General features: G+C 44.0%; 2 protein-coding genes across 5 annotated transcripts in view; both read left to right on the plus strand.

Annotated features, from left to right (window-relative positions):
- Positions 1–10780, plus strand: part of MAPRE3 (microtubule associated protein RP/EB family member 3) — an 85451-nt gene extending 74671 nt beyond the window's left edge. For 3 of the 4 annotated variants that reach the window (XM_069072033.1, XM_069072036.1, XM_069072034.1), the window contains 6 exons: positions 6668–6795; positions 7220–7365; positions 8113–8314; positions 9786–9940; positions 10130–10282; positions 10467–10780. In XM_069072033.1, the coding sequence (XP_068928134.1) occupies positions 6668–6795; positions 7220–7365; positions 8113–8314; positions 9786–9940; positions 10130–10282; positions 10467–10535 (853 nt within the window). In that variant the 3' untranslated portion in view covers positions 10536–10780. The remainder of the gene's footprint in view (positions 1–6667; positions 6796–7219; positions 7366–8112; positions 8315–9785; positions 9941–10129; positions 10283–10466) is intronic. The other variant, XM_069072035.1, reaches the window with a different exon arrangement.
- TMEM214 (transmembrane protein 214) overlaps positions 1–19163 on the plus strand; it is a 131929-nt gene that overhangs the window by 101553 nt on the left and 11213 nt on the right. The gene's annotated exons all lie outside the window — the stretch shown is intronic.

Genomic DNA, 19163 nt, shown 5'->3' on the forward strand with positions numbered 1-19163 from the left:
GGCTTCAGGTGCACATTAGCCTAGGGGCAGGGAAGATCTTTAAAATTTACATTCTTATTACAGCCTCAGACACTTACCACTTACTAGCTATGTGACCTTGGGCAAGTCACTTAACCTCAATTGCCCTCCAGAAAGTGCAAAAAAAAAAAAGTAGGTGGAGAGAAAAGGCAACCCCATGGAGTGGGGATGGGGGAAGCATGGCATTTTTAAAAGTCTGGAGCAGAGGCGACTAGGTGGTGTAGTGAATAGAGCACCGGCTCTGGAGTCAGGAGGACCTTAGACACTTAACACTTACTAGCTATGTGACCTTGTCAAGTCACTTAACCTCAATTGCCCTCCAAAAAGAAAAAAAAAAAAAGTCTGGAGCAGAGCTGGGCCAAGGCATTTCCTCAGATAGAGAGTTCTGGGCAAGGCCTCACTAGTCAAAGGAGGGGGCAGCAGGGGCAAAGTCCTGAGAATCGGGAACAGAGTGGATTTATCTTGGGTACTTCCTACAATGTTGGCAACAAGAACAGAGAGACATCATGTAGCAGAAAGAGCAGTGGACCTGACTTTTGACTACTCTTCTTTTTCCTCACTTTGAGAAAGTCACTAACCTTTCTAAGCCTACTTCCATTAACTCTAAATTGGAAATAAGAGGTCACTAGGTAGCTAGAATACTGGATTTTGGGTCAGGACAGCTACTTGATCCAGCCTCAGACCCATAATTGCTGTATGACCCTGAGCTAGTCACTTAACCTCTTTCAGACTTTGTTTCCTCATCTGTAAAGTAGGGGACAATATTAGCACATATCTCACAGGGTTGTTATATACCAATGAGTTAATATATGTGAAGCAATTTGCAAACCTGAAAGCACTATATAAATGGTCTTACTCTTATTATCAAATAATTGTTTTGAGGGTTATGTGAGATTATGCATATGAATTGTTTTATAATCTAGAGTTACATAGGTGTAAGTTGTTATCCTACTACATCTTTTTTTTCTCAGTGTCTCAGGAAACACTTAAAACTACCACCAGTGGAGGAAATAGATAGTTGTGGTACTATTTCAGGAGTGCCTTTGTTGCTATCCCACACTTTAAACATCAGCATTTGATGATACTGGATACAGAACTGGTGAAAGATTCTTTTGTTCTCCCAGGACGACCTGTTTTATTCTGTTTTGTTTTGGGTGAAGGGGGTAGGGAACTGGGAAGAGTGGACAGAAGTCTGGACCTGTGAGTTCAATACTGTCCAATCTCTTGGTGTGTGGAAATTCCTTCTCCTGATCCAGCTCAGCATCTTGTTGTAGACTTGGAGTTGCCTAGGGCACTGAAGTTAAGTGACTTAGCGTTGGTCACATAGCCAGTATGTGTCAGAGGCAAGACTTGAGCCCAGGCTTCCTGACCCCAAGGCTGTCCTTCTATTCACTACAATCCATACTCCCTTTCTAAACTGACTCTCTTAAAACCAGTTTTAGCAAGTTTAGTAACTGTTCAACTTATTCCATTCCCAAGGCTTATATAACATCAATTTCTCACTGGCAGCAGCGCTAGTTGATCTGGACGGATCTTTGTTATTCAGCTAAGTGGTAGGAGAAAACCCCTGAAGAGTTCAGGTCAGTGTTTGGCAGAGACACTTGACAACTACTACCCCAGGTTCTCTCTAGTAACTAAAACCCCAGCATGAAGAGTGTTGAGGGTTGCAGGGAGGGAGTAGAGGCTCTCCAGGTTCCTTGGACTGAGCCAACAATCCCACTACAGCTATGGGGAGAATGAGCAAGGACCCATGGAAAAGTTCCAAGATCAACTAACCTTTCCCTGAACATGGTGCCTAGCCCAGGCTACAATGGAACAGTCACTTAGCTCTCTGTGCAGGATTTGGAAGACCAGTACAGTAGTATCAGACTGACCTCATGACAGGCACATTCCTAGATTATAAGGTCTATGCAGATAGAAACTGTGTTGACCTATTTTTGTATTCAAGAACATCTAACAGTACCTCCTACATACTGAACCCTTAAGAAATGTTTGGTGGGTGAATGAATAAACGTGAATGAAAAGATACTATCCCTGTTCCCCTTGCCCCATTTGGCAATCCTCTCCTGGTAAGGTCACTGCTCAGCTTAAGAGAGGGAGATGATTGGCTGTGTTTTACTAGGGCTTTGTGACCCGTTGAAAGGGCTACTCTAGCACTTCTGAACCTCCCTCATCCCTGACCTACACACACTCCCCTAATGCAACCCCAGAATAACCTGGATGTAACCCAAGGGGGTGGGGGGGGGGTGGCTGCATAAAATTTCCAAATATTATTTCAGCCCAAACTCTGTCTGAGCAGGAAGACAAGAGCCCAGTGACAATGGGGCATGGCCCCACATCAGAAGCTGGAAACTTTTTGGCAGATTCAACAGATTGAGTGTGTGCTGTACAGGGGTCTCACTTCTCTGAAAAAGCAGCAGAGTGGTTCCAGCCTTCCTACCTGGTAGGACAAGATCTGTAGAGCAAGGCCTGTAGGAAATTCAGACGGGAGGGAGGAAAATGGTAGGCCACTTCTAGAGGCTAAGCTACAGGAAAAAAAACCTGGCAACTGTCCTGAAACAGAGAGGGAGAAAATGGGGATTGACCATAGGTTTTCATCATCCACTTGGCCAGCAAAACTTTCCAAATGCCTCCATTTTTTTCTCCTGGGCTCAAAGCTTTGTGCTACATAATACTACATAAGAAGCAGAGCTACATGGAGCCCTTGCTTCATACATGAGAGCTTATGGGTTCCAGCTGGGGAACCACTCTGAAGTCAGATACTGCTTACCCTAACCTGCTAAGGAATGCTGCCCTCTGACCATTTCAAGACTGAAACATTTAGATATGTGACTGACAGTCATGGTGGGATAAAGGCAATTGGATAAAGGATAAAAGGTCAGAAATCTACATGCCCCTTGGATTAGGGGACCTCAGTCATACCCTTCATAGAACTATCATAAGAAAGCAAGGAAATATGGTATAGGCAGAATTTCTGATAAATTTGTGAAGAATGAGGGACATCTTAACTGTCTTCAAGCGGATGAAGATTTATTCTGTGAAGGATGATGACCAGCTATTCTCCTTTTCTACTGAAAAGAGAATAAAGGAAATGGGTTGAACTTGTAGCTGGAGGGCTTTAGATTGGTAAAATAGTAGGACATCCATGACCATGAGGATTATTAAACAACAGAATAAATGACTTAGTTTCTGTGAGATCTTCTTAGAGCTTCATGAATCAGGAATTTGAATCTCTAAACATAGGTGCTGTCCTCCTTAGAGTCTAAGGAAAGGGACCAAGACTCTGGAAGAATGTCTATTTCTCAAATTTTTTACTTGGAGAATAGCCCACCCCCTCCATTTGTCTGCCCTAGACAAGATTTGAACATTGTGCTTCTTGTGTATGTTACTGTCCACAGGAAGCTTTGAACATTCACTATAATGTCTGTGAATTGACTTATCACAAAATAAATATATGCCACTGTGGAGCATGGAATTTCCAGGCATTAAAAAATATTTGCAATTATAAAAAAAAATTTTTAAGCATCCTTCATTGTACCTATATACACAAGTTCCACTTGGCCTGCCTTACCTACCTCCCTACCTTCTTCTGTCCAGGCTCTCTCAGGGTTAAACTTTTTCATTACCAGTAAAGAAGTTCCATTCAATGTATCACCTTTACAAAGAGGGTCCCAGAATAGGGAGTGACCTGACCAAGGAAACATAGAACTTACAGACCAAATCTTTTCCTCCCTCCTATCCATTCTATACCTGTCCTTAGGAACCATGGAGCTAAAAAGCAGGATTTTATCCTAGAGTCCAGTTCCCAAGTATTACCCTCTTGATGTAATAGTGATGATACAATGGCCATCTGTCATAACTTGTGACAGTTACCATATGCTATATGATGATTGTAAATAAAACCAGGACCCACAAGCACAGAGGGACCCCTTGGTATTACTGCTGATAAATCAGAGCCAGCTTCCATGGAAAATTTAATTCCTCCAGACTCTATAGCCTGCTTCCAGAAAGTATCCACCATTTGTCAAAGGATAGATAGCCACTACCAATGATCACAAAGGCAGAGGCAGCTGCCTTATATGGCACTACCCATTACTTAATCTCTCCCATCACAAGTTATTGTCTTGATACAGTTGTGAGGATATCTATCCAGACCAAGGTGGGCTGGGGGAAGAGGGAGGCCGGTATGTTCCAGGAAAGAATGACCCCCAGGAAATGCAATCCTGACTCATCCCTAACCCAGAAGACCCTCAGATTGCTCCTAAAAGGGGAACTGCCCCAGAATCAAAGTTTGTTCAGTTAATTGCCCTTGAGATTCCAATTCTAGAACCTAATATTTTGGGATCACCTGAGAAATAATTTATCATTGGAGTTTTCAGGATCAGGAATGCCTACTGCCATCCAACATGCTGAACTTCCTCCTGGTCTCAAACCCTCCCTGTCCCCCCAAACTCTTGGAACTGTATCAGAATCAGAACAATCTTGTATTACAGGTGTGGCAACAGAAAGTCTATTTTTAAGGAACAGAGCTCCATCTGCTGGTCACAACACAGTTGTCTTCAGAGCAAAGGTCTCCCAGGAAAGAACAAAGGGGGGAAGATAGACAATTGTGGTACTGCCATTCCTGCCAGGCCAGATCATGAAGGGAAGTTGGACTCTCCATTATTCTCCCTGTGAAAGGTCCCTAGAATTCTGGGATGATTTCTTTCAAATCCTAATGTATAAGGCCACCAAGATGTGTCCCTAGGCAGGGCCTTATCAACTTACAAGTGTGGGTGAGCTGCTTCTGAGGCAGCATCCCTAGCATTAGCTGATGTCCCTAGGGAAAACCACTCCAGTAATATAACAGTGATGGTATTGAGCTCTGGAAGGCATCACTTCTTTCAACTGTGTTCATTAAGGCACCCCATTCCCACCCAAGACCTTATTATTTAGGATCCCAGGCTTAGGTCTTCCCATCAGGCTTTCACCTGAAGTTCCTGGCTTACCTAGGGTTTCTCAAGACATTTCCTAAGGACCTTTCAGCATATGTGGCTGCTCTAAGAGCCCTGCTATCAAGAGCTTCAATTGTGTTCTAAAAAAGAAGTTAGTGACTTTTATTTGGTAAAAAGTCAACAGAGAGGTTCCCCACCACATACCCCAGAACATCCCAACATATGCCATTTCAGCAAATTCCTGATAACCCCATGCAATAGCTAGGGCCTCATGTGGATACTTAACTGTACCACCCCTGAGCAGCTGCCTTTAAAAGAGGACATCTGGCTGGGGTGGCTAGGTGGCACAATGATAGAGCACCGGCCCTGGAGTCAAGAGGACCTGGGTTTGGATCCGGCCTCAGACTCACACACACACAAAACCTAGCCATGTGACCGTGGGCAAGTCACTTAACCTCAATTGCCCTCCAAAAAGAAAATAAATAAATAAATGCCTTTATTTTTTAAAAAAGGGCGCATCTGGACCTAAATCTAACCCAATCTTGTAGAAACCCTGAAAAAAGATTACTCTCAAACTGGAGGGCCCTTGAAGTTCAGTTTTGTTTAGTGGATAACTGGTGGTCCATTCCCATCTAGGACCATTGTCTCTCCTTTGCCATATATCAAACTCCCCAGCTGGTACAGGACTCATTCCTGCTCTCCCTAACTACCTTGTATTTATTTAGTCTGTATGTAGTTATGTAAGTACATATTGTCTCCCCTAATAGAATGCAAACAATCTACTTAATAGCAGGAATTGTTTCATTTTGTTTTTGTTTTAGTAATCGTAATACATAAAACATTGGCACTTGATCATTCTTCATTCCTTAGTCCAGGGGTGAGGCACCTGCAGCCTCTGGGTCACATATGGCCTTGATTGAGGCTGGTTTGGATTCACAGTGCCACACTTGAGGACCTAGAGGGCCACATGTGGCCCCAAGGCCACAGGTTCCTCACCCCTGCTTTAGTCCCTTCTCAACTAGGACTAGACTAAAGTGCCCCAGGGTACCATCTTTGCTAGATTAAGTTCCTTGGCCACACCCAGTGCAAATGTACATAGCAATAGAGCAACCCACTAGAACAATGCTGCCTTGAGGGATAGAGACCCAAAGTACCTTCAGCCCTGTCATTTAGCAGATTGCACAAACCTATACACATTTTGTGACATCTTGGCCATTGTTATTCTGGCTATTTGCCATAATGGCTTTTGCCATATTGTTATCTCAACCAGTTCTGGGTATTTCAGTATTACAGACTTCTAGAGACAAGGGAAAATCAAATTTTCCATCCTTCCAAAGGTTTGAAGCCTTCCTGCCAGTCTCTCCCCTTTGATCTTTAGCACTGGCTTTGACACTTATTTAGCACTTTATGTTCTGTATCATGTTGTTTTTCTCGAGGATGAGGATGTAAACTATTTGAAGACAGGGGTCTCTCTTATTATTATATTGCATATAGCACAGTGTCAGGCACATGGTAGGTACTCAATAAATCCTTGATGAATTAATGATTTACCTAGTTTGTCTCTTCAGAATATTTTGAAGATGCTACCTAGGGGCAACACCACCTTTTTCCTTTCCATTTCTCAAGAGACCAATACAACTCTTTGGCTAAGGCATAGACAAGGTCCAGTGGAATTCTCTAGACACTGACCTGGCCTTCTTTCTGTCTCCTTATAGCTGGGGTATGGCCGTCAATGTGTACTCCACATCTGTGACCAGTGAGAACCTGAGTCGCCATGACATGCTTGCTTGGGTCAATGACTCCCTGCATCTCAACTACACCAAGATAGAACAGCTGTGTTCAGGTAAGAGAATGGCAAAGCAAAATCCAAGCAAGGGAATCATGAGAGTAAAATAACTTGAGAATCAGAGAAAAGGGGTATATAGTTATGGTTGGGGCTGAATCAAGCAGCAGAAGCATGAAGTAATTTACCATGTTTATTCACAGAACTTAAATAAATAAACAAAGTGTTTAATCAAGACAAGGTACAGAAGGGGCAGAGGGAAAGTTGCAGGAGGAAAGGAGATAATGTGGGAGCAAGAGGAAGATTCAGAAGAGTAGGAAGAACAGGGAAATAGATGAAAGTGATACCAACAGTCTCTATTCTCAGCACCAAATTGGCTCCCAAACTTTGGGCTCAAAAGGCATGGATCTGGGAGGAAAGAGCTGGGGAAGGAGAGGAGCTAGACTGTGGGGACACCCCTCAGGTCAGTCATACCAATCCACAGGAGCTGCTTACTGCCAGTTCATGGATATGCTCTTTCCTGGATGTGTGCACTTGAGGAAGGTGAAGTTCCAGGCCAAGCTAGAGCATGAATATATCCACAACTTCAAGGTGCTGCAAGCTGCCTTCAAGAAGATGGGTGTTGACAAAGTAGGTGTCTGCACTCAGGAGACCCTGAGGAGCCCTGGGGAAGAAGACAGTTCGGCAGCCACCACCACAGCAGGGGCTGATGGAGCCATTTGGGTCCTTCTGCAGCCTGCTCTGGCTCTTCTCCCTCCTTCCCTTTCTTCCTACCCCAACTCCATGGGAAGAGAATTCAGCCTTGGGGGCCATATTGGGAATCTCAAGCCCTTTTACATATAGTCCTGAGATGCTCAAACTCCCTACCCCACTGCCCCCATGCCCACAGATTTCTTCCTCCTCCCTGAGCTCTGCATATCCTTAAAACTCAAGCTCTCTATAGTCTGGTTCCATTCAGCTGTCATTCCTTGGTTCACCCGAGATCCTCTTCTTAACACCTTGTTCCCCTAGTGTATTGCTTTTCCTTCAGCCTTATCCTCTTCCCCCCATTATGGGACCACAAGAGTTTTTGTTGGGGAGAATGGGAGATACCTCTTTCTAGTCTGTGGAGAAAGGACTTGTCACACGTGCACTCATGTGCACACATACACACACACATCCCTCTTTGTCTCAACCCTGCATCTTCCAGTCCAGCTCAACTGGAAGGGCAGGTGGTCAGTGGGATGGGGACTGAGTAGTGGGAAGGGAGAAAGCTAATAAATTAAATGTTGCATGTTGGCCCCAGGGAGGTGGTCCATGATGCAAAGGCATTGCCCTTGAGAGAAAGCCCTGAAGTGGCACATGGTGAATGCTCTCTGCTTATCTGGTCTGTTTCAGATAATTCCTGTAGAGAAATTAGTGAAAGGAAAATTTCAAGATAATTTTGAGTTTATTCAGTGGTTTAAGAAATTCTTTGATGCGAACTATGACGGAAAGGATTACAACCCCCTACTGGCACGGCAGGGCCAGGATGTGGCACCACCTCCTAACCCAGGTGATCAGATCTTCAACAAACCCAAGAAACCCATTGGCACTGCAGGTAACGTGCCCCAGCTGTGGGAGGGAACATGGGGGGCCGAGCCTAGAGTGCCTGTGGGGCCGGCCCCATGCCCACCAGCCTGGAGGAGACTGTTATCACGGAGTTCAGATGTCACCTACACTTGTTGTGGGAGAGATCCAACCATAGGGTGATAATGGACAGATAGGGGTGGGTGCTGGAAAAGCCATTCACCTGGAAGGTGGAAGGCAGCTCAAGGTAGGAAACACAAGGCATCTCTCCCTGCTGCCTGAGCCTGCTCAGCCAGAGATCCTTGCTCTTTCTGCACCCAGTGGCTCAGGGCACCATCATTACAGAGGCCAATCCAGCCAACCACTAGGCTGGGGTTCTCTCCTTTTCCCTGTCCATGGGGGTCTAGGCTCTTGGGTACGTTCTATCTCCATCCATCCCCAAAGCCCATTGTCCTTAATACTTAATCCGAGCAGCAGTTGAAATGAGAAGTTGAATAAGGTACAGTAGAGGAGAAGGAAGAGAAACAGGAGAACTGAGAGGGATGGGCATGGAAAAAGAGCAGGGACTCCCATCGGAGGGAGTCCGCACCTGACTCCGTCATAGCAGAGCCGTCTCTTCTGCTTGCACTGCCTCCCCTACCTCCCACCCGCTTGCTTTGCACAGCAGCAGCAGCCAAATCCACCTGGGGAGCAGCAGTAGAAAGGAAGCTAGCCACAGGCTGGTAAAGGCAGAATAGTGGGAGAAGGCTGTGGGCCCCTCAGTTTGACAAGACCAGTGTGACAGTGGCACACAATAGAAGGGAACCTAATTCTTATGCAGACAGAGCAACTACTGTACAGACACAGCAAAACACCATAGGAAAGGAGAACAAAGTCAGTCCTGGGGAGAGAAGGAAGATGGGGCCGATGTGAAGAAAGGACAAGAAGGGGGATGGGCCCAGTTTCTCCTGGCAGTCCCATCTCCCTGGGTGAGGGAAGAGAACACCTGGGGATATCCCCAGCTGTGAAAGGCCAGGGTCTCTACTGATCAGGACCTGGCCATATAGGAAGATAGATTTTGAGTTAGAAAAGACAAGAACTAAGGACAAGACTTTGCTCACCTAGAGCCCTACTTCCTGGGTCTGGCTGCTCCTCCCTGAGCTCTAGCTGTTAGTAGGGGAGGACCTGGCTCTTCTCTGTCCTCTCTTCTCCCCATTCTCCTGCCTCCTCCCTCCCCCTCCCTTTCACTCTCAGGCCAGCTCTTTTCCCTCTCCCACTCATTTCCTTCTCTTACTCCCTAAAGTCCCCAAAGGAGTTTCCCTGGCTGTCATAAAATTACACATAGCTAAAGAGTTTGGGGATCAGATCCTTCTGTCTGGCTCCCCCAGTCAGGCAGGGGAGGGGAAAAATGACTACCTCTTGCATGGGCTGCCTATACCCTTGCAGCTGCTACATGGGGGCACCTTTTGCCGAGCTGAGTCACTGGGCACAACTGGCTTGTTCTGATCCTTCTTTCTGGGCAGTTCCCCAGAGGACGTCACCCACAGGCCCCAAAAATATGCAGACATCTGGCCGGCTGAGCAACGTGGCACCACCCTGCATCCTTCGAAAGAATCCTCCCTCAACACGCAATGGTGGTCATGAGGCTGATGCCCAGATCCTTGAACTCAACCAGCAGGTCAGTATGGATACTGGCAGGCACAGTGTTTGTCATGTTGCTCAGGGTGCCACTGCTCCCAAGGCTTGATCCTTCACAAAATCCATGATGCTTAGGATGCCAGCCAAGATCATGGTAGAGAAAGAAAGCATGGCCTAAGGAAGGGGGATGGGGCTCCAGATATGTGAGGGTCATTCTCTCTCTAAGCAGCTGCTGGACTTGAAACTGACAGTGGACGGGCTGGAGAAAGAACGAGACTTCTACTTTAGCAAACTTCGTGACATTGAGCTCATCTGCCAGGAACACGAAAGTGACAACAGCCCTGTCATCTCTGGCATCATTGGCATCCTCTATGCCACAGAGGTCAGCTCTTTTGCTCTGACTGTATGCCCCAAGGCCTTCCCTGGGGACTCTACCTTAGACCCCTCTAATAGTTCTTACCTACCCCCAAAGACCTAGCCCTTGACACATACTCCTCCCTTATCTCTTTCACCATTTGCACGACCTCTGTCTGACTATTTTCTTTTCTAAATCCCTTCCCACTTAGGAAGGATTTGCTCCCCCTGAAGATGATGAGATTGAAGAGCATCAACCAGAAGACCAGGATGAGTACTGAGGAGAGCACAGCCTATGCCAGCCCTGGTTGATTGCACGGCTTTCCCCGTGCTTTCCCCCCCCCCCAACCCAACACATTATATCCCCCCTTCCCTCATAGCCAGTCGGCCAGGTGCTTTGTGTCAGTGCCGCAGCATTGGGGAGCCCCAGAGAGCAGGGGTGGGTGGGGGACAAGGTGAGCAGGCACGGAGCCCTGTACATAATATGGCACTGGCCCAAGTGGGCAGGACCCCATGCTCACTCCTCACCTCTATTTATTTCCGTTGTCTCTTTGCTGTGTTGGTCAACACTTTCTAGGGTGGTACTACCTGCCCATCCACTCCACCTGCCCTGTTCCCCCCACAGCCCACAGCTGTATATTTGACAAATTCATTGGTATATTTTTACTTACTGGATTTTCCTTGCACTTTACCTGTTCTTTTCCCAGGGCTATAAAGGCCAGGGGCTCCGGGGCATCGAGCCTAGCTTGGCTCCCCTTCTCCATTGCCAGGGGGCCACGTTAGGGTTCACAGATCCTTATTTATTTTGTCATTTGACTTTCCAGTGGCTGAAGGGCAGGTCCAGGGTGGGGGATGGGAGATTACAGGATAGATTTGCAGACTGGCAAGGGCTTGGGGGCCAGGGAGGAGGGGAGCACCTAAGGGGTGGAATTATTCCCACCTGACACTGGGCCCACCCTCAATCTTCTGCTCCTGGCACTGTAGCCTGGCACTGCCCCTGTGTCTCTTCCCCCACCCCCAGCCTCCCATTCCTGCAGTTTAGTTCATACCACACGGACTCTGCCTGGATCCTGCTGTATGTCTGCCCTCTCATCGTTCCCTTCCTCTCCCTTGCCCATTCGGGCCACTCAGCCTGCATCTGTGTTCACTTTTATTTAAAATAAACTTGTGTGATAAAAGTTGGTGCCAAGTCTTCCATTGAGCCATGGGTTTCCTTCACCCCCTGAAGCAACACTGTCGCTATTTATCAGCACCTATAAATCACAGTCTCTTCTTGCTGTGACCTGGATCTTAACACCACCACTTAACAGAAATATCTGAGCAAAACGAGGGGATGAGAACATTTGAAAAGAATCCAAATCAAGCCACAGAGCAAAAGCAAGTAGAAACCTGTAGGAAGGTGGTTGTGAGGAAATGCCTACTGCTACATCACAGTAGCTGCTTTTACGAGGAAGTGTTTGTGTGTCTCACAGATAAAGAGCCAAGATGTGCAGCTGAGACAGATAAAAGGAGATTGAAAGGAAGCTGGCCATGGTGAGGGCTGAGCAAAACTAGGGGGTGAGAATGTTTGAAAAGAATCAAATTCTAGCCACAAAATAAAAGCAAGAGCAAACCGGACAGCCTGGGCATTAATGAGTTATTATTATTCAGTCATTTTGGAGAGCAAACTGGAATTATGTCCAAAGAGTTATTAAGCTGTCTACCCTATGACCCAGCAATACCACTATTAGGTCTGTTTCCCAAGATGATTAGGGGAAAAGGAAAAGAACCTATATGTTCTAAAATATTTATAGCACCTCTCTTTGTGGTGACAAAGAACTGGAAATTGTGGGGAATGCCTGTCTATTGGGGAATGGCTGAACAAGTTAAGGTATATGATTGTGATGGAATACTACTGTGCTATAAGAAATGATGAGCTCGATGGTCTTAGAAAAATATGAAGTCTTGCATGAAATAATAAGAGTGAAATAAGCACAGAACCAAGAGAACGTTATTGTATACAGTAACTTTATTGATCTGGGAACAACTTTGAGTGATTAAGTCATTTTGGGTACTATAAATACTCAAATCAACTACAGAGATGTTATCTGCCTCCAGAGGAAGAACTGATAGATGTATGGTTGTGTGTGTGTGTGTGTGTGTGTGTAATGGTAGTCATCTCTAGAGCAGGGTGGGGAGGGAGGGAAAAATATAAAAGGTTCAGAACAGAGAATAAAAGAAAATTTGCAAGGAAGCATAGAGAGCAGAGTAGCTTTGAAAACAATGTGTAGTACTTAACGTAGTTTTTTCAAAAAATAGTCTGAAATGTAAATTCCTGGTTTTAGAGTGAATCCTCTTTTTATGTTGTGCTGTATACATGGAAATGTTCCTTTTTTGTCTTTAAGTATTTTAAATTCAAAATGAATTTTTTAAAATCAGCTTCCATAGCAACTATTTAAAAAAAATTATAATCGGGGTGGCCAGGTGGTGTGCAGTGAGTAAGAGCACCGGCCTCGGCGTCGGGAGACCCGGGATTGGTTCCAGCCTCAGATACTTGGCACCCACACAAAAATAACTGGCTGTGTAACCTTGAGCAAGTTATTTAACCCCAATTGCTTTTTAAAAAATTATTATCCTAGATTTATAGATGAGCAGACTAAGGCTTAGAAAGATAAAGTTATTAAGTCTGGGTAGCAAAGTGTTTGACCTGGGAAAATCATTCTAAGCTTCAGCATCCTCATCTGAAAAATGGGGATAATAACAGCACTTATCTCACAAGTGGATGAAATAAGATAACCATGCCATCACTTGGCATGCATATGGCAAAACTTAAAATGCTATATAAATGCTAGGTGCTATTATAATTGTTTGTGAACTTGCCTAGCTAAACCCAGAAAGGTTCATCACCAAATTGCCTGCAAGATGATGAATCTTTCTATTACAACATCCCTCAAAGATCATTTAAGTAAGACGCAGAGAGCAGAAATAAAAGCAGTATTGTCAATGGAATATACTACAGGCATTTCTCTGGGAAACATCAAAAGTCTAGCATAGGGACATAATGTGTAGTAGTAGTAGTGAGAACTTCAGTTTTCTTGACATGTGGTGCAATTACTCTGCCCAAGGCAGAGTTACTAATACTTTTCTAATTTGCCTTAATGCTATTTCATTTTTCAAAAGGTAGAATTAACCTATGAGAGGGATTTCTATTCTAGGCATAATGAAGAGCAAAATGCGATATCAAAAACAAGGACGCAGAGTTGCTGGAATGAAATGATGGAACACTGGGAGGCAATGACTACTTCATCTTAGAATTTGTGATAGAAGAGAGGAAGGCCAACAAGTACCAAAGATGATAGGAGAGCCGATCTCAAAGAGTTCAGAGAACAGAGAGTAATAAAAGGATCCCATGGCCTAAAATTCTCCAGGAGAAGTCATTGTAAGACAGTTCTCAAGAGTGTCATCATAAAGAGGTCAAAAGAACATCACGATGGGCAGGAATTAAAGGAGTTATCTAAAAAAAAAAAACCAATATGGATTCCCAAGGAACCAAGCAACCATCTTAGATTTTTCAAACTCAAGTATAGAAGAAGCAAGAGTAAATAAGAGAGAATGAAGACAAAAGCATGGCAGGGTCCTAAAGGAAGAGAAAGTGGTGAAAGTTCTGAAGGAGCTGAAGCTACTGAGTAAATCCAGGGATAGCAAATAACTTCTTTGGATTTTTAGGCGAGGGGGGACTAGCTATATTGGGATAGAGGAGGATCAAAGAAGGGACAAGACAACTGCTTGGGGTAGATGGAACAATAACAGGACAGAGAAGGGATAACTAATCAATTTTTACTTTGCTTTGCTTTCATATTCTCTGCCAAGGAAAATTATCTTTGGAATAGAAAAGATTAAAAAAAATGAATAGGTATTTGATGCCACAGGTAGTTTAGGAGACAGTAAGAAAGTACCTGGCTGTCTTGGATGAGTTCAGTTCACCAGACCCTAAATGGATTATATTCTAAAACAATAAAAGAACTCAAAGATATGAGTGCTAAACCCCTGTCAGAGATCTTTGAAAGTTTATAGAAAACAGGGAAGGTATTGCCAGATTGGAGAACAGATGCCCCAGTTTTCAAAAAGGAGAAGAGAGAACTATAAGTGAATGAGTTTGACTTTGACTCCTGATAAATTTATAGAGTGTAATATTAAACCTTTGGTTAGTAAATGTGTAGAAAAGGAAGTAAGGCTCACAAAAAGCCAGTAGAGCTTCATAAATGGCCCATGCAATTTGGGTTCTGGAAACCTGATGATGAAATACCTCTTCCTCTTCCTGAGCAGTGAAATGGGAGACCACAAGTGCAGAATGTGCAGAATGCTGCATACAACGGGATAACTAGACCAGTACTTCAGGAGACTACTGTAGAAATTGTTTTGCTAGATTTTAGTAAAACATTCAACAGTTATACTATTTTTGTGGAAAAGATGGTGTTGTGGACTGGATCATAGTACAATTAGGTGTATTTTAAATTGGTTGAATGGCTAGAGCCAAAGAGTTTGCCATCAATTTGACGGTGGTCTTTAATGGAGTATACACCAGAGATTGGTGCCTTGATTCTGTGCTTTTAAAAAAAAATGGACAAAGGAATAGAGGACATGATTTTCAAATACAAGTTTTATGGATAGGGCTCAAAAAAGTCAATTTAACCTCAGCCTTGGAGAAAAGATAAGAAAATGCATCAGTGAGAATTTCAGAGAAACCTAGGAAGATTTGTATGAGCTGATGCTGGTAAACTGAAGAGAACCAGAACAATTTATATAATATAAAAAGGAACATTGTAAATGTTTTTTGAAACATTTTTGAAAGACTAAAAACTCTGATCAATAATAACCAACCATGGTTCCAGAGGAGCAATGACAATACATGATGCTACCCACCATATGACAAGTGGTAAATATAAGATTTTTAAGCATAGATTTTTTTGACATGGTGAAAATGGAAATTTATTTCACTAGATTACATATATTTGTTACAAGGGTTAGTTTTGTCTTTTCTCAATGGGGGGGCCAGGGAGAAGGAGAGAAAAATTGCTTATTTTTTTTAAAAGTTCAAAATTTTTTTAAAAAATGCACCTTCCTCCAGAATGCTAGATTTGAAGTCAGAGGCCCTGAGTTCAAATCTCAGCTCTGCCATTTACTACCCATTTAACCTTGGGCAAGTCACTCAAACCCTCTGAGGCTCAGTTTTCTCATTTGTAAAATAAAGGGGTTAGAATTAGAGGATTCCTCCTAAGCTCTCTTCTGGCACTAAACACACTAAACATTAAAAACTTTCTTTGCAAAGGTAAGAGTATGTGAGTATAAAATGTTATATATACTGTCATACTGTTGATGTGCTGGTTGGATTTATTGAATTGCTTTTTCTGTTTTTATTCTTTGTTTAAAATCTAGGAGGGAATGGTCACTTTCCCCTTAGTCTCCCAATATTTTTAAACCCCAGTTGGTATCAAATCTAGAACAGAATTTCCTTTTGTTGATTCCTCTACCCTTTGAAGGATGAACATATCCTTAGGGCAAGATAACAATATTAGTTGCTGGTTTTGGTAGAAAGAGAGCTCCAGAGGGTATCTAGATAATTGAAGTTACTCATTCTTATTATGTCAAGCTTCTATTCCAAATGCACAATCTGTTTCTAGAACTTCTCGTTTATTTCTAATTTCTGTCTAATCTGTAGCATACTCCAATGATTAAATCACTCCTGGTTTTCCTCCCATTGATCTTTCCCCAAGTACCCATAAATCCTTTCTCTGATTTCTAGATTTCCTCACATGAATATTCTTTACCACAGTCATTACCATGCCACAGCCACTCCTGTTGGAATTACTGTTAAAAGTTTATGGACTGGAAGAACCACAAAATTTCAGAGATGTTAGTGATCTCAGTGGCTGTACTTATATTCTCCTCTGTAACATTTAACAAGATGGTTACCAATCTTTGCTTAAAGCTCTCCTAGAAGAAGAACCTAATACCACGTAAGGCAATCAATTCAACTTGAGTCCCCTTGGCAAGTCCCCTTGGCAAGTTGGTTTCCCTTCACTATAGTGCTTGAGCAAAGAATGCACGACAATTTGGTGGTGGTCTTAGGAGATTCTTGTTCAGATATGAGTTAGACAAGGTAGCCTCTGCATTATCTTCCAACTCTGAGATCCTGTAGTATATGCAGGGCGGATAGCAAAATGCCCATGCTGGGTAGGACTTCCTTCTGCCTGCTGGGGCCAGAACAGAACAAATCTAATGCCTCTTCCAGAGGACAGTCCTATACTCTACCATGTCTTCTCTTCACAAGGTTAAAAATCCCCATTTCCTTCAACTTATCTTCCATATGATAAGGACTCAAGACCCTTCACCCTCCAGCTGCCCCCCCCCCGACACACTAGCTTATCAATAGCCTCCTTACATTGTGTCCCCCAGAAATGTACACATTAATCAAATGTGGTCTGGCTAAAGGTAGAAGATAGAGAGACCACCAGTTCCCTATGCCTGGAAGCTAGGCCTCTCTTGATGCAGCCCAAGGTCATATCCAGTTTTTAGCAGCCACATCATATTACTGACCCATATTAAGTTGGCAGCACACCAAAACCCCTGGAGCTTTTTTTTTCAGACATACTGCTGTCAAACCATGCCTCCTGCATCTTGTACTAAAGATGAATTTTTGTACCCAAGTGTATGACTTTCACATTTCTCCTGGATGGATTTTATCTTAGATTCAGCTTTGGTCTGTCAAAATATTTTTCAATCCTGACATCAAGGACATTAGTTATCCCTCCCAGCATAATGTCATCTGCAAATCTGATTTATATCCAATTTATGTCTTTATAATCAAGTCAATAAAAATGTGAAACTGATATAAAGGATAAAATCACAAATTACAGGAGAAAAGGAGATACCTTTCAGAACTATAGATATGGGGAAGTTTCTCAGCCAAACAAAACTTAAGAGATGATCACAAAAAGATAAAATGGGGCATTTTGAAATTATGGTTCTCTTAATGCAGCCAAAGGTCACAATAGCTTTTCAGGATGTTCCATTACATGGGCAACTCAAAGAACTTATAGCCTAGGTACTCTTTCTCCTATCACCATAAGCACCCCACACCTTTCTTCTCTATTCTAAAAGAGACTCCTACTATGGGACTATGGATCTAGAAACAATTATCTCAGAGGCAATTCAGAACAACCCCTTCATTTTATAGATGAGGAACCTGAGGCTGGGGGAGGTTGAGTGAGTAGCAGAGGAGGAATTTGAACTCCAAGCCTTCCGATTCCAGAATTTGTGCTCTTCCCACAGTGTTTCCATGGTGTGCAAACACAGCTCACAATTCTACAGTCATTTAGAATTGGCAAAATACCTTCCTCAGGACCCTTTAAGGCAACTAACAGTCATTGCTGCCCCCATTTTAGAACTGAGGAAATAGGTTCAGAGAGATGAAGTTGACGGTCACACTTCTAACATCTATTGGAGCTAGGAGTAAATGAAGCCCAAATCATCTGATTCCCAGTCCAGTGGAGTAACACTATAAGGACCTGAGTCTGACTGAGCCAACATGACCCTTAACTGGTGCAGCTCTAACCCTCAAATATACTGCATATCTTCAGGAAAGGGGAACAGTAATAAAATATATAAGGCAGCTAGGTGGACAGAGTGCCAGGCCAGTGTTCAAATCCAGCCTTAGCACTGTGTGACCTTCAGCAAGTCACAACCCTATTTGCCCCAGCTTCCTCATCTGTAAAATGAGCTGGAAAAATGGTAAACCACTCCATTATTTTCCAAGAAAACCCTAAATGGGAGAACATAACTGAATAATCACAATGACAGTGAATGAATGGTCCATTTCTTCTGGGCACTGACCCCTGAGTAATGACACCACCAGCCTGGGGCCTGTATTACCTACCCACCTTCTTAGCAGGCCCGAGGCCAGAGCAGCCTTGTTCTTGGAACATGCATGAAATACTGTAAATGCTGCTTCTAAGCCACAAGGATCGAGGATCATATTGGGCAGGCATGATGTGTTGCCAAGTAGTTGTACAGAAGAAGGACATTTAGGCTACCAAAAGGAAGCTTGAAATGGGGCAGTTTGAGGTAGTGGCAAAAGCAGGTAATTTGTAAGATCTAGGTTCATATTCTGACTTAGTCACTTAGGTCCTTTTCTTCCTCTGGGCATTTTCCTTACCTGTAAAAAAAAAGGGGGGGGGGAGGGGGAGACAGCTTAGTGCAGTGGAAAGAGGGTTGGGCCTGGGAGTCAAGAAATCTTTGAAATCTCTACTTTGCCACTTATCTGGGTGACCTGAGGCAAGTCAGTTAATTTCCCTAGAGCTCAGGGCCCTTATCTGTAAAAGGAGGAGGTTGAACCAGATGACCTCCAATATGTATCTTCAGGAGACAATGTGGTACAGTGGAAAGAAATGTGAAGGACCTTCATCTCTCTGTCTCTGATTTTCCCAGCCATTAACCATGTGATCCTATATACTGTAGGTGATCTATACTGTCCCTTCCAGTCCCAAACCATGGCCCCTGCTCTCTCTATTCCATCACACTTGTCACGCACCCCCCCCAACAAAGTGAAGAAATATGCACTTGAGTTGTCGTGTGAGCTCTCTGGAGTCCCGCTGGGAAAATGGGGACACCAGTGTGACAATTCCACCTGCCGCCACCTTCACCCGTCTGTGGGGAGCTTCAAGAGAAAGGACGCACATGGCACGCAATCTTCTACAAGCGTCACCCAAACAAAGTTCAGCACCCCACTTCACTCCTGCTGCGATTGGGGGGGGGGAAAGGGGCGGGGACGGGCTGGTTGGGGGTGACATCTTCCTGACCAAGAGATAAGATGAGGTCCAGTCCCCAGCTCTGACAGCTGTCGCTCCAGGCTGAGGTCACAGCTCCTCTTT

This window comes from Petaurus breviceps, unplaced genomic scaffold, assembly GCF_028583685.1.
Source record: "Petaurus breviceps papuanus isolate PSGF00001 unplaced genomic scaffold, PetGlider_PUasm1.0 90845, whole genome shotgun sequence".
Taxonomy (NCBI): Eukaryota; Metazoa; Chordata; class Mammalia; order Diprotodontia; family Petauridae; genus Petaurus; species Petaurus breviceps.